General features: G+C 51.0%; 1 protein-coding gene across 4 annotated transcripts in view; it reads right to left on the bottom strand.

Annotated features, from left to right (window-relative positions):
• Positions 1–15,844, bottom strand: part of MAPKAP1 (MAPK associated protein 1) — a 123,377-nt gene that overhangs the window by 19,955 nt on the left and 87,578 nt on the right. For all 4 annotated transcript variants that reach the window (XM_078865588.1, XM_078865590.1, XM_078865589.1 and 1 more), the window contains 2 exons: positions 14,315–14,455; positions 3,658–3,795 (listed from right to left, as the gene is read on the bottom strand). In XM_078865588.1, coding sequence (XP_078721714.1) covers positions 3,658–3,795; positions 14,315–14,455 — 279 coding nt within the window. The remainder of the gene's footprint in view (positions 1–3,657; positions 3,796–14,314; positions 14,456–15,844) is intronic.

Here is a 15,844-nt window from a genome sequence, read left to right as displayed (position 1 = left end):
TCACCCCTCTCATCTCTCCCCAGCTCACTCACCCCTCTCATCTCTCCCCAGCTCACTCACCCCTCCCATCTCTCTCCCCAGCTCACTCACCCCTCTCATCTCTCTCCCCGGCTCACTCAACCCTCTCATCTCTCCCCAGCTCACTCACCCCTCTCATCTCTCTCCCCAGCTCACTCACCCCTCTCTTCTCTCCCCAGCTCACTCACCCCCTATCATCTCTCCCCAGCTCACTCACCCCTCCCATCTCTCCCCAGCTCACTCAACCCTCTCATCTCTCTCCCCAGCTCACTCACCCCTCTCATCTCTCCTCAGCTCACTCACCCCTCTCATCTCTCCCCAGCTCACTCACCCCTCTCATCTCTCTCCCCAGCTCACTCACCCCTCTCATCTCTCCCCAGCTCACTCACCCCTCTCATCTCTCCCCAGCTCACTCACCCCTCCCATCTCTCTCCCCAGCTCACTCACCCCTCTCATCTCTCTCCCCGGCTCAATTACCCCTCTCATCTCTCCCCAGCTCACTCACCCTCTCCCATCTCTCATCTCTCTCCCCAGCTCACTCACCCCTCTCATCTCTCTCCCCAGCTCACTCACCCCTATCATCTCTCTCCCCAGCTCACTCACCCTCTCCCATCTCTCATCTCTCTCCCCAGCTCACTCACCCCTCTCATCTCTCTCCCCAGCTCACTCACCCTCTCCCATCTCTCATCTCTCTCCCCAGCTCACTCACCCTCTCTCATCTCTCTCCCCAGCTCACTCACCCCTCTCATCTCTCTCCCCAGCTCACTCACCCCCTCACTCACCTCTCACTCGCCAGCTCAAATCTCTCGCACGCTCTCACTCCCCCTCCCCCAGTGCACTGTCACTATACAGTACATCTCTACTTTCTGACTCTCTACTGCACACTCTCAGTCTGTACCTTTCTTTCGTTCACTCATTCACCCTCACTCTGTCACCGTCTCTGACCTCTCGTTCTACCTCGCTCACTCGCTCACTCTTGCTCAGCTCTCCCCCAACTCACATTGCCACTTGTTCTCTCTCCAATTCCCCAGCTCCCTGCCTCTCTTGCCCTCTCTACCACTCCCCCAGCTCACACACTCACGCGCCCTCTCATTCTCTCCAGCTTAAATGCTCTCTCAACTTCCCTCCGACACTCACTCGCACTCTCTCACCCTCCCCCAGTTCACACTTACTCTCATCTCCCTCTCTCCTCCGCTAAAACTCACTTATCCTCTGACTTCCTCCAGCTCACACACTCTCAATCTCCATAGCGCACTCTATCACTCTCTCTCACTCTCTCCTGCTCACTGCCTCTGTCGCTCATCTCTCCCTCCCCCCAGGTCACACTCTCATCTCTCACTACCTCTCACTCATCTCTCCACAACTCACACACTCACTCTCCCCCGGCTCCCTGCCTCTCTCTCTCTCACTCTCCCCAGCTCACACTCTCACTCGCCCTCTCTCTCGCTCACTCTCCCCTGGCTCCCTGCCTCTCTCGCTCGAGCATCCGGGGGAGACGAGACAATCAATCACGCCGCTGTCGTGGCCCGTGCCGTCACCCGCGCGGGATGGGTCAGCGATTGGCGGGCGGCAGATAGCGCGGCGGACAACAGCGTTGGGGGGGTGGGCGGGCGGGCGCGAGGGCAGTCGCGGGTGGCGGGTGGACACCGCAATTAAAGTTAAAAACCCGCGAGACGCGCTCCCTCTCTCGGAAAAGGTTATCGGGCGCCAGCGTAACGGAGGCCCGCCGCTGGCCGCTGCTTCGCACCGATTGCCGCACCGGCGTCGGGCGAGAGTCTCGACAGCAAAGGGGAAAAAGTAAAGAACGCGCCGGTCTCGCTCGGTGGGCCTTCATGAAGGAAAGAAAAACACGTTTTTAAATTATATTCCCATTTTGCCGTCTGCATCGTGCCACGAGACAACAAGCCGCCCCCCACTCGGAAACAGTCGCGCTGTGTCGGCGACCGACACTGGAAGTGCAAGCCACAGGAGTCGTGCTTCTGTGGCGTCTGGGTGGTGCAGTGGTCACGCTCGTGCCTCACAGCGAGAAGGGCTGCGAGGTGCCTTTTTGGGTGCAGTTTTTATGTCTTCCCTCTATTCTGCATGGGTTTCCTCCAGGTTCCCTGGGTTCCTCCAATATATCAAAGTAAAATACACGTTGAACTTAATAAAAAAAAATATACGATGGAACTGATCAATTGCCAAACATTCCAATGCTCTAGAGTGGCAACATCTGTGCTGTAAATTGAATATTCCTGTGGCAGTGCCTGGACTACCCCACAGGGCAACTCTACTCCATTTTAGTTCCGCCGTCATGTTTACACCTACTAATGAATTTGTGTGGCTCGTATATGACATCAGAAAAGGGCCGAATAGGCCCTGTATTATAAACATCCGGCATCGGCGCAAGCAGCACTCTCCTCCCAGACTTTTAAGCAAAGGAGAGCACCCCCACATTGCCCATCGCCGACCCCCAAGGTCACCGGAATGCCGACACAAGCGAGATGAGCCCACCAAAAAAAAATGTTCTGCCTCTAAGATTGTGTTTTTTATATATGCAGGTTCCGCTACTCTCCTCTATTCAGGGACTTTACAGGTGACTGGGTCTAAAAGTTTGCATGCATTGTCCAGGTTTGGCACAAACGCACGCTAACAATAACGCTCTTCTCGTCCTCCCAAGCCCCGAGCATCAATCAGATGCTGCTCGGTACCTGCAGCGTCAGGTTTTTTTTTTTACCGTGCGAGTGGGGAGCCGGGCGAATGGGCGGGTGAGTGGGCGGGCGAGCGGGCGGATAGATGACGGAGGTTATAGAGAGTTCCAGGAAGAGGAAGGCATCATCGCGGTCAACTCTTTGACGCGACGAGCAGAGCAGGACCGGTTTCAAGTGTCTCCCCTGCTCGAACGTTCCAACGAATTTTCCGCAATGTTACTGCCGTTCGCTGGCCAGCGCTCTGTGATCCCAATGACCCCGAGGTTCGAATCACGGCCACGACAAAGGTCGGTGGCGAGCGGTATCCGAACCAGTCGCGGGCGCCCACACCCCTTTTACCAACCCTGCACTGACCAAACGTGAAGTACGGTCAACTCTCACGACTGACGTGGCATGGGGAGGGCTTTTACCCATTTGTGGAGTAAAAAAAAAGGTCTGTAAATAACTTTTATTATTTGTTTATTTATCCGTATGCTGTTGAAAATATGGAATTTCCATTCGTCGTCAGAACCACCAATGGAGCCGCAATGCTCATATGAAAACAAAATACTTTGCCAGACAATTGACCAGAGAGCTTCATTCAAAGTTGTATCTTTTTTTTATTTGCTGTAAATGTAGCTCACTAGTGGCTGGAAGGGTCATGTGATCCCATTACAGCACGTACGAATCAAAAATAATTTTACACTTATGGTTCGACGCAGGTATAGCGAGCGTAAGAATGGAAGTGACTTTATAGGCCGTTGCATGCCTAATTTCTCTACCCAGTTTGACTCCCCAAGCATTCACCAAAAAAAGATTTTCCATTTGGTCAAATGACAGCTAATTCGCAACAATGGGCAGTGGATCACTATCTCAACAGTTGTAAGCTTGGCGCTCACAACAGCTGTCGGAAGGACAACTCGGCCGGCCGGCGTGCGCGTGGGGGAGTACGTGCGTGCGTGCCGAGTACCTGGGGCCTTCTCCTCCACCATGTCGCAGGCGCACAGGAGGTCCGCGTCTATCGACACTGGCTTCTGCTTGAAGAGGAACTTGGTAGTGGTCTTCTGTGGGGTCACGGGGTCAATCTCCACCTTGTCACCCGATATACCTGCCCGGCACACGCGACGCCGCAGACGTAAGCACAGGCTGTTAGCTGGAGGACGACCGAGCTGCTGGCAAGCACCCGTTAAAGCCGTATGAGCAAATCAGAATTTTGAATCTTTATACTGGGGGATCCGATGAGCTATGAAGCTCTTTTTCACAGATACTCTAAACGCGTGTTGATTCTAAATGCGGAGGGAAAAACCGGAGGACCCAGAGAAAAATCCATGCGACCACCTCCAAATATACAGGCGTCGGGGTCGGGATCGAACCGACGGACTCCTGTAAGCCAGGCGAGGGAGTTAACGTCTCGCCACCGCGGCTCCCTAACACGCGGCTGGAAGGGATGTGGCAGATGGGAGAAATTAGGCGATGGAATGGTTGTGAAAGGAGATAGCATGGCCGAGAGAATGACCACAGTGGAGACAGAGCAATGAGATCCGAATATTTATACTGGAGGAATGTGATGATGTCACAGATGTCCAGTGGGGGCATGTCATAACATTTCAGCAAACAATACAAAAAGACAATAGGCGTGCCAAGTATAGTAAATGTAAAGAAACCGCTTACAAAAAAATATGCAAATAAATCAAATTTTTTATCTTACCAGGTAAAGACCACACAGCTATTAGCCTATTTTTCAGAATTGACTGGGCCACAAATGACAGCTCAACGAAGTGGCTTATGACCTGGAAATTTATAGCAGCAAAAAATACTACTCGAAATGCATCTTTCTAAATGTGAAGGGAAAAAGCAGAGGACCCGGAGAAAAATCCACGTGACCACGGGTAGAACGTGCAAACTCCCAATATACAGGTGTCGGCATCGAATCCACAACATCCAACATACCAGGCGAGGAAGTTAACATCTAGCACGTTTCTCATGCACGGGCGTGGGGTGGATTGTGGCATTGGCAGGATGAGGGATATGCCGATGGAGTGGGACAGGCATCCGTCCGACAGTGTCGAGCGTGTGGCTGCTGATTCTGTTTTGTCAAGAAGCCATTGAGAGGTCACAGTAAGGTGAGGCCTATTGGTCACGTAAATGAAGGCGTGATCTATTTTGTCCAGTCGCAGCCATGTCCAATTCTCACACTTGAGGAAGCGTTTCAGGATGTGGCAAAAGTGGGACAACGACATTCTTTGAGAAATGCCATTTGCTGGAAAATAAAAACTAAATAAATCCCACGTATAAATAAAGAGAAACCTGTGTTTTTTGTGATATACGTTGATCGACATCCTTTGTAAATCCAGTCAATGTCTTTAATATCCAAAGGAAGCTTAAACTCGAAAAACGCAGCACTGCTCTTGCTGGTTACATACCCAGTCTCAATGCTGTTTGGCTGCCTGACACAACTTTGAACCTTCATTTCGAAAAGACTTTATAATTGCAGGTGCACTCCAGGGACATCACGGCAGGGTGCCCGACTGATTTTTAAATCTCTCTCTGGCTATTAAGTCTGAAACTGACATCCAAGAGCCCAGGCTATACAGCCCAAGTATGTATCTCGAAGATTAAACATGTTCCTTTTTTTATTGCATGTTTCCTTTACGGCGCTGTCTGCCCAACGCCCCACCGTCTATACGGTTCAACACAGGCATTCCTAGATGCAGCAGCTGCTACTTTCTCCCCCACCAATCTCCTCCTCTTCCAACCTCAAACCCAGCGTGTAATGTCCCAACGTGATCTGATGAGATGTGTCAGCGAGCAGCGTGGCAAATCTCGGTAAACTCAACCGGCAATCAGTCGGCCAGGCGGCACGGGGAATTACTGGTCGCACTCTCTCTCTCGCCCGCCCACCCACCCACCCACCAACTCGCTCGCCCGTCCGCGTGTGAGCGAACGAACACACACACACAAAGGGCCGCCCTCACCGCCGTGCGCGGCTGGAGCACGCTCCTCTGCCTCCCAAACGAGAAGTGGCAGCACAAGCAGCACTCCATTTACCAGCAGGGATTATGTTGGAGCGTCGTGGGAAAGGGCGGGGGGGGGGTATGGAGCAGGGGGAGCTATCATTGCAGCGTGCAGGGGAGGGGGCGAAGGGGACTGCGAGGCAGGAGAGAGTACACGGCCTGCGTGCATCCGTGCTGTGTTTGCATCCGGATGTGCGTTTTCCACCCTCTACCCCAGCAGAGGCAATTTACAACGGAATGCGGATTAATAAAGCATCTACGTGTGACTATGTCTTGAGACTGTGGTACAAATTAGGCAAATGGGGCCCCATGTAAAGAATTTGAACGGGCTTTTTTTTTCACGAGAGGAAGGAAAGAGGGGTGTAACAACTCGACAGGCTCGAGAAGGGACTGGGTTGACATTATTGTCAAGAATGTAGGGCACCCATACCTAACAGAGAGGATTCTTTCCTTTAGACATCTGGTGGTTCTCGGCAGCATTGGTTTAATGAAGCCCGACTCGGCTGACGAGACAATGAGTGGACAAACCAGTGCAGAGTTGGCTCGCAATAAACCGCTGCTGCTGAAATACTGCACTCCAAGAAGGTCATGTGGCTGACGGGATGTGTTAAAAAAAGAAAGTTGCGTTTTTTTGTGTTTCGTGTGGGTGTATTTTCCGCTTATTTTGTTGTTGTAGGGGTGTTAGCCGTGGCTCAGCGGTACACACGGGACACTACGAATCCCGAATACACGAGTTCTATTCCTGGCCGTGGCCAAGCGGCGGAGTGATATCTACACCAGCGGTTGGCTCCCTGCCCACCCCCCCCACCGCTGCACCAGCGTGGTGCATGTTAGCCAACCAACGCAGCTTGCAGAGGCCTTCTCATCCAGCAGTGGATGGATAAAGTGCTGTAAATGTTTTCATGGAATAGTACGCGAGATATTCCTTGGCATGGTCGTATGCCGAGCCGAAGAGGGAGAGTGATGAGCCTATACGTCAACAATAAGGGAGTCTAGGCATGGAAGCCAGAGGAAGGGAATTTCAGACAGGGCAGCAGTATAGAAAGTGCCACCTTCCACTAAGAAGTGGCAAGACAAAACAATCTTTTTGGTTCTTTCGGTAAAGTCACGTAGAAGGGAAGTAATAAAATAATAAAAATAAAACATAATAAAATCATTCTCACGACGTTTCAGCCACAACGCAAGCAGCCGTCCCCAGGTGAAGACCAGGTCTGTCGGGGAGACAGCGTCTGAATGACAGACCTGGTCTTCACCTGGGGACGGCTGCTTACGTTGTGGCCGAAACGTCGTGAGAATTATTTTATTATGTTTTATTATTATTATTTTATTACTTCCCTTCTACGCGACTTTACCGAAAGAACCAAGAAGATGAATCCCTGCAGTCACGAAAGCTTTAAATCGAAATTTAAGACGGAACAATGTCACATTACAAACCAATCACTCTTATATCAAGGTGGACCCATGGGCTTTGCTTATCTTACCAACGGTAGAAAGTACTCCTACCAGACGTTATCCGTGGCTCCCAGTAGTTCGGTCGTTTGATTTATAGTTTTTTCAAATGTCATCCTGTAGAGTTGGGTTGGCCGATTATTATGAAAACTGTATATGATGGTTATGTCTTGATTTGAAGCTGTCGTGACCGCAGGAATCCATATACGCTCTGGTTCTTTCGGGAAAAGTCACATAGATAGAAAAAATAACAAAATAAACACGACGTTTCGGTCGCAACACAAGCGTCCGTCTTCAGGTTTGTGTAGTCATTGGTGACTGGGATCAAGCGATAAATTCACTACGTTTGAGAACCTGGTGTAATCACAGGTGGCTTAAAGCAGATATAAAATACAGAATTTCATCAGGTACTACGATTTGATCATTCAGCCTGACACGCCACCATTTCCAAAATGCATTTACATTTAAGTGAAAAAATATTACACGCACGTACACGAAACCTGAAAGCAAACACTACAACTCACAATAATTCTAATTTGCGTTCTACACCTTGACCCTGTCCAAATATCCCCGTGAGGGTTTATTTATTTATTATTGTTTAGCACAGCACCGCGGCGAGAGCGGTGCAAGGCATCCGACCGGAAAAAATAATGATAGTAGTGTAATGAAACAAAAAAACAATAAAACAAGTCGCGGGACTGCAGGCAGGAAACAAATAAGTGGCGGTCAAGACATGGGGAGGTGAAGCCCTTTTGTTTTATTTTCCGGCTCACGGAGCGGCTGCCCCATTAGTCAGAACCTGGCCACCAGCGCCAAGGTCACCAAAGGCCCATCATTCAGCGGACATCAGTAGGGGGGGGGGGGGGGAAATCCGCGGAAGCCGCCCGCTCGGCCGAGCCGCGGCCCCCCCCCCCTCCCCGCCGCGGCTCAGAGCTACTCAATCAATCGATGTCGTCTTTAACTTGGCCAGGTGAGAGCCAATTTAGAGTCATTACGTCCCTTTACGAGCGGTGGCCCACTGAATGCAAATAAACACTTTCGGGATTGCGCTGGCGGCGGTGTAGAAAATCAACCCGAAAAGGGTTGATCACTGCGCTCGAGAACAAACAGTGCGAGCTCGTAGCCGTGCGACATTAAAGAGGCCAGTGCGTTTTCAGGGAAAGCTGTAGTCTGCCTACGTTTAGTGAACTAAATTATCAATGCAGCATTGGTTTATTGTTGAAAATAAAATGTAGAATTCGGTTGTTTTATTTATAAAGGCCATTGCCTATAACATCTGCTTTCTAAATAAACAAATAAAATGCCCCGACTGTGCTTCCAAATCCCAGGTTTTTCAAAGCAGCAGCATATTGGAAAATGCGGTCTCAAACTATAAACCACAATCATCTTTCACCCCCCCCCCAACCCCCTTCTCAAAAGGGGTCACGATGCTCGTTTCACATTACGCAGTCACATCCAGCCGGGCGGCGCCGTGCTTCGTGCGCTTCATGTACATCGTTGAATTCGCGCAACTTGAAGTCCTATTTGGAGGGGTGTCCTCTGGTCCTCGCAATGATACCATCTTGGGGGAGATCCTGGTCCTCGCAATGATACCATCTTGGGGGAGATACTCGTCCTCGCAATGATACCATCTTGGGGGAGATCCTTGTCCCTTGCAATGATACCATCTTGGGGGAGATCCTGGTCCTCGCAATGATACCATCTTGGGGGAGATCCTGGTCCTCGCAATGATACTATCTTGGGGGAGATCCTGGTCCTCGCAATGATACTATCTTGGGGGAGATCCTGGTCCTCGCAATGATACCATCTTGGGGGAGATCCTGGTCCTCGCAATGATACCATCTTGGGGGAGATACTCGTCCTCGCAATGATACCATCTTGGGGGAGATCCTGGTCCTCGCAATGATACCATCTTGGGGGAGATCCTGGTCCTCGCAATGATACCATCTTGGGGGAGATCCTGGTCCTCGCAATGATACTATCTTGGGGGAGATCCTGGTCCTCGCAATGATACTATCTTGGGGGAGATCCTGGTCCTCGCAATGATACCATCTTGGGGGAGATACTCGTCCTCGCAATGATACCATCTTGGGGGAGATCCTGGTCCTCGCAATGATACCATCTTGGGGGAGATACTCGTCCTCGCAATGATACCATCTTGGGGGAGATCCTGGTCCCTTGCAATGATACCATCTTGGGGGAGATCCTGGTCCTCGCAATGATACCATCTTGGGGGAGATCCTGGTCCTCGCAATGATACTATCTTGGGGGAGATCCTGGTCCTCGCAATGATACTATCTTGGGGGAGATCCTGGTCCTCGCAATGATACCATCTTGGGGGAGATACTCGTCCTCGCAATGATACCATCTTGGGGGAGATCCTGGTCCCTTGCAATGATACCATCTTGGGGGAGATCCTGGTCCTCGCAATGATACCATCTTGGGGGAGATCCTGGTCCTCGCAATGATACTATCTTGGGGGAGATCCTGGTCCTCGCAATGATACTATCTTGGGGGAGATCCTGGTCCTCGCAATGATACCATCTTGGGGGAGATCCTGGTCCTCGCAATTATACTATCTTGGGGGAGATCCTGGTCCCTTGCAATGATACCATCTTGGGGGAGATCCTGGTCCTCGCAATGATACTATCTTGGGGGAGATCCTGGTCCTCGCAATGATACCATCTTGGGGGAGATCCTGGTCCTCGCAATGATACCATCTTGGGGGAGATCCTGGTCCTCGCAATGATACCATCTTGGGGGAGATCCTGGTCCCTTGCAATGATACCATCTTGGGGGAGATCCTGGTCCCTTGTAATGATACCATCTTGGGGGAGGAACTGGTTCTCGCAATGATACTATCTTGGGGGAAATCCTGGTCCTCGCAATGATACTATCTTGAGGGAGATCCTGGTCCTCGCAATGATACTATCTTGGGGGAGGAACTGGTCCTCGCAATGATACCATCTTGGGGGAGGAACTGGTCCTCGCAATGATACCATCTTGGGGAAGATACTGGTTCGTTGCAATGATACTATCTTGAGGGAGATACTGGTCCTCGCAATAATACATTCTTTGGGGAGGAACTGGTCCTTGCAATGATACCATCTTGGGAGATACTCGTCCTTGCAATGATACCATCTTTGGGGAGGAACTGGTCCTCGCAATGATACATTCTTGGGGGAGATCCTGGTTCTCGCAATGATACTATCTTGGGTGAGGAACTGGTCCTCACAATGATACTATATTGGGGGAGATACTCGTCCTCGCAATGAGAATGTGGAATCTACAACACCGATGTGGGGCCTACCGAACGGAGACCGGCGCCAGACCAATGCTCGTGGGGACCATCAAGAGTCAGACAAGCAAACAGAGACACTTTGACCTTGGCACACACCTCTATTGTATGGTAGAATATCAGAGAGAGAGAGAGAAAATAAACATTATATTGTACATTATAAAAAGGTGTCCTTTCGATTAACACTGCCGTAAGTATACATAAACGGCTATCACTATTCAGAGATCAACATCAACTTCGGCAAACCATCAGCTGCTGTGAAGGAGAAAACCGAACGGTGACCATGCCACGACACCGTGAGATTGAGATTGAAAAGATTGTCTCGACTGAAAACGAATTTCTTTACAACTGCTTGTTGTTGTGTTTGTCGTCCTTGCCCCACACCTCCAAGTAGCACGGGTCAGCTACGTACAGTGCCAAAAGTAGTTCAACATATGTACGTATACCAAGGCCATAATTATAATATAGATTGGGGGGGGGACACATCTCCCCCAATATTCAAATATACTCAAAATGTCTCCCCCAATATATTGCTATAAAAAATATGCTATGGTATGTAAATAAAAACAATTTGCTAAACCTTGGCCACAATATCTGGACTTGTCTTCATAGAAATCAATGCGTAGATTTCTGTTTATAGGATTGTGGTAATGGTTGTACTTTATTAATCCCTAATATCTGCCATTACAATGAAACAAGAAATGGTAAAAAAGTAAAAACAGAGCAAGGTAATACAAGACACTATTAGACATTGTAAAAAATAAATAAAAAGTCGATCCCATGTGTTAGTGAATTTTGAAATATTTTTGGCAGAAAATTATTTTTCAAATTTTGATTTTTTTTCTGGGTTGGGACCCCCAGACCCTCTGGAAGATTTGGTCCCCCCAAAGTTGACTCCATGGCTATGGCCTTGACGTATACACGCGAGCACAGGCAGGGCCACATGGTGTCTCTGCGCGCCTCCCGTTGGGGGCACCGCGACAGCGCGGCAACGGCGCGACCGGACGGTCCCCCGCCTAACGCTCCTGAGCGAACGCGATGATTACCATCGCCACCATTAGCGTTTTATTATCGCCGCCGCTGAACGTGCCGCTGCACGCTCAGCACTTCCGCCGAAGACGCCGTCGACCTATCCAGCGGTGTCTGCAGGGAGGGCTCGCCCGGCCCCTAAATCACGCGGCTCCTTCGCGTCCCCCCGCTCCTAATGAAGCGCAACCTTTGCGGCGGGTGGCGGACGCATTACTCACGGGGAGCGGGGCACGGAGGCCGAGGGGCAACTCCCCTCTCTCCAGGTGTCCCAGCACTTTCTTAGTCCCCCCCATCCCCCTGGCGACGTTCGTGTCAACGCGCGAACACTTCACTGTGTGCGAGTGCATTTGAGTCGTCGCAGTGTACCGGAAAGCGCACTGCGCCACGAACCCGGCGACCTGGGCCCAGTTCCTAGGCCATGGCTAACATCAGGGATCAAGTGATATCTGAATAGGTCCTAGGCCTTCCGTACGTCAAATCAGGGCTTAAATGAGTGCCTGGTGAGGTGTGAAGACATAAGCACTGGGGCAACAAAGGTGGACACGCGTGGTTCTGGTCACACCACCCCATTGTGTGCAGTGCTGGCCTTCATAAATTCTCGCAAACAGTACATGGCCGAACAGTCCATATAAGCTATATAGGGGATCTTGGTGTGTGTGTGTGTACATGTGTGAGCCATTGTGTGTTTGCGCATCTCTGTATGCATGTGAATGAGCGGTAGTGTAGCGGTTAGCATGCTGCGCTACGAACCCGGCGACCCAAGTTCAATTCCCACTCACTGCCAACACCAGTGATCATTATCTGAACCGGTCCTGGGCCTCACCTAGGTCGACTAAGCCTCAAATGAGTACCTGGTGTGGTGCGTTAAAACATCGCCACTAGGGAGACTGAGGCAGCCGGGCGTGGTGCTGGCCACCCACCCCCTCGTGTGCAGTCCCGGCATTCATAGGTGCTGCTCGCTAACAGAACTCTCCGCAACAGTATGTTAAGACTATACAGGGGATCTTTGTCTTTGTATATATATAAATATACACGTGTGTCGTGTGTGTGCTCATGCGTGTATGTTTGTGTATGTGTACGCATGTGCACGCTATGATCCCAGAGAGCTAGTTTCAATGCCGGCCATGCACATCATTGGTGGCGAGTGGGTACCTGCACCTGTCATTGGCCTCCCCGAGGTTGCAGCCACCTCACATCACTTCCTGTTGGTGCTGTGTATAAACAACTGTAATGGGGACAAAGGTGGCTGGGTGTAGTGATGGCTAAGCCGCACCCCAGTGTCCCGTGCCACAAAGAGAACGTGCACGAAGAGCCTAGAAATACACTTTTTTATTTTAACCAGGCAAGGGCCCAAAGAGCTTTATAGCTCTTCTTTACAGATACTCAAATAGCATGTTTCTAAATATAGAGGGAAACACTGGAGGACCCGGGTGAAAAAATCTACGCTACCACAGGGAGAACATGCAAACTCCAAATATACAGCAGGCGTCAAGGTCCGAATCGAAACTACGACCTCCTGTATACCAGGTGAGGTAGTTAACATCTCGTCACCGCGGCGCTACGTTTTGTCTTTGCGCATTTACACATAACTCTGGATGCATGTGCCTTTGTGTACAGGACGTTGGTGCAGCGATCGGCACACGGCACTACAATTTTAGCAACCTGGATTCCATTCCTGTCCATGGTGTACAACACACATGGCCAGTTAGTATCTGAATCTAGCAGTGGATTACTCTGTCTGCTCACCCTAAAACTGAATACCTGGTGCAGTGATTTGCACATCAACGGTGGGGATAAAAAGGTGGCCCGGTATAGTTCTGGCCAAACTACCACCCCCCCCCCCCTTCATTTGCTATGCCAGCTCTAATTAGCCACTAATGGAACATGCACTGCAAGTCCATTAACCCAAATTAGAGGTCTTTGTCTTTATGAATGTGTACATTTGCTAGAGGGAACCTTGTTCTGCAGGTAATTTCAAAACTAAGTCCCCATGTGTTCCCACCGTTATGGCTTAAGATCTTGGCAGAAATCTTTGAGGTGCTTTGCGTGACTTTAAACTTGGGAATTTCTTGATGCAGGTGGGCACGCAGAGTGCAGCGGAACCGATTGGCTACTGGTCAGTGTCCTTGAGTCACCGAGTCCAGGGTTTGGTGGCTTTCCTTCAAACCAAGCCTTTGCATCACGATGATCCTTGTGCTGCGTGCAGTGGGCATCACTTTGAAACGAGCAGCAGGCTGTCTAATACATCAGTGGGAGAGAGATGAAGGGGCAGTAGCCAGTGGTACATGATGGGATTGTCCAACAGAAGGTACATTTTTATTAACACTGAAATGATGTCAGGGCAGCACCAGTGGTGCATTCTGGGATTATTACACACGGTGGGGAAGCACTCAAAGGAGGACGATGATGAATGGGGGCTGCCGGGGTGCAGCACTAGCAGTGCATTTTGGGATTATTAAATGTGGGACCAGGCACATAAGAACAGAGATTGCTACTGCAGAGGACAGAGATGGCAACAGCAACAAGCCATGCATTCTGGGATATTTAAATCGAGAAAAGCCTTGCATAAATCATGGCCTTACCAGTGCCACTTGCTAAGTGACTGGATATCAGGAAGCCGAGAGCTTCAAGCAAAGAAGTAAAATAGGCAATGGACACGTGCAAAGAGACTCCACAATATTTTTTTTTTTTACTGACCCTCCACAACCAACGCTCAAAATTTGCTCCATCACACGGTCTTACCGTTGCACTTCGCCAGCCCCTAACCCAAAGCGACGGGCCGGAGTGGCGAGGCGGTGGGGGTGGGAACAGAGGCGCGTGGGGGCACACAGACTCACCGAGCTGCACGTCCGTGTGGATGCGTAACCTGTGTACGCAGCTCACACGGTACGACTTGTACTGGTGGCTGTTGAGAGACACCTGCACCGTGGCCAACTCCAGCGGCAACTCGTCCTCCAGGCTCTCGTTGCCGCGTGAACCTGCGCAGCGGCAGAGGACGCAGGCGCGCATTAATAAACCCGAGGTGGCCGTTGCGAAAGAGGCGATGCTATTTCGTGTCTCAATAGCTCACCATTTCATCTTGTGGATGAGCAAAGGATGCGAGATTTAATGCCGTGCGCGCGTTTCCCGTGGCGAATACGCGCACAGCTCAAAATTACGGCCACACGGCTTGTGATAGATGCACGCAAGACGATTGTATGCAACACATGCCAAGCACAGGCACCGCGTGCATTTGTGCGCATATGACAGATGTATGCGACAAAGACAAAAAGATCCCCTGTACAGCTTTAACACGACTGTTGGAGGGCAAGAGTTGTTAGCGAGTAGCACCTATGAAGGCCGGCACGGCACACGAAGGGGTGGGTGGCCAACACCACGCCCGGCCGCTTTCATCTCCCCGGTGGCGATGTTTACACATCGTACCAGGTACTCATGAGGCCGAGTCGACCTAGGGGAAGCCCAGGACCGGTTCAGATAATCTCCACTGGTGTTCGTAGAACAGTGCGTTAACCGCGACACCAACGTATGCGACACACGCGCACGCACACACACACACATTTTCCACAGCTATTCATTATGCGCACACAGAACATATTACAAACACGCCGCCCCAAATGAAAATGACACACATTTACACATCAGGCACACAAGTGAAGGTGCATGCGCGATACACAGCAAGCGTACACACCACATGTAGTGCACCGCATGACACACTCAAACAACACGTGCCACGCTCTCTCATCTCGCACACCACCCTATACCACACAGATACAACAACAGCCACCATTCGCCACTCTGTGGTAGTGACGTTACCAACAGCACCTGTGCCAGGGTAGGTGAACAATGAGGCCCCTCAGTGTCGAAGGTTTGTTGTCAGGAGGTCACGGGACAGACGCAGGTGCCATGAGATGACTGATAGATGCACCCCACCTGTGCTCCCCACTGTGCCAACTTGTTTTGTTTAATCTGCCCGGCCCACCACTCGTTGTGAGCATCGCTCCTCCGCCCTCCGTTGTTGCTGGAGGGCGGCTGCCTCCAACTGCCCAGTAGCAGCGTCCTTCACAAACCTCTTCCTCCACAGAGGCCGATCTTGACACCGTTGGATCCAGTCATCGGCAAGTCCATTCGGCTCCACATCTTCCTGTACCGCATCAACCAGTCTCTACTCTAACCTGTGCTGTGCCCATCCAGCCCCCTCTATCTTGTCAAACAGAAGCTGTTTGGGCATGCTGTGGCTGGGGGTGCGGGCTTCGCGTTTTGCGCCGGGCCAGGTGCGCGGTTGACGTAACGCGGAGCGGCAGAGGCTCGCTGGCAAGAGGTCGAGGGGGCAGATCCGAGCGTTATGGGTGAACAGACCAGGCAAGGCG

Source organism: Lampetra fluviatilis, chromosome 20 (genome assembly GCF_964198595.1).
Source record: "Lampetra fluviatilis chromosome 20, kcLamFluv1.1, whole genome shotgun sequence".
Lineage (NCBI taxonomy): Eukaryota > Metazoa > Chordata > Hyperoartia > Petromyzontiformes > Petromyzontidae > Lampetra > Lampetra fluviatilis.
This window is presented reverse-complemented; position numbering and strand designations above follow the sequence as displayed.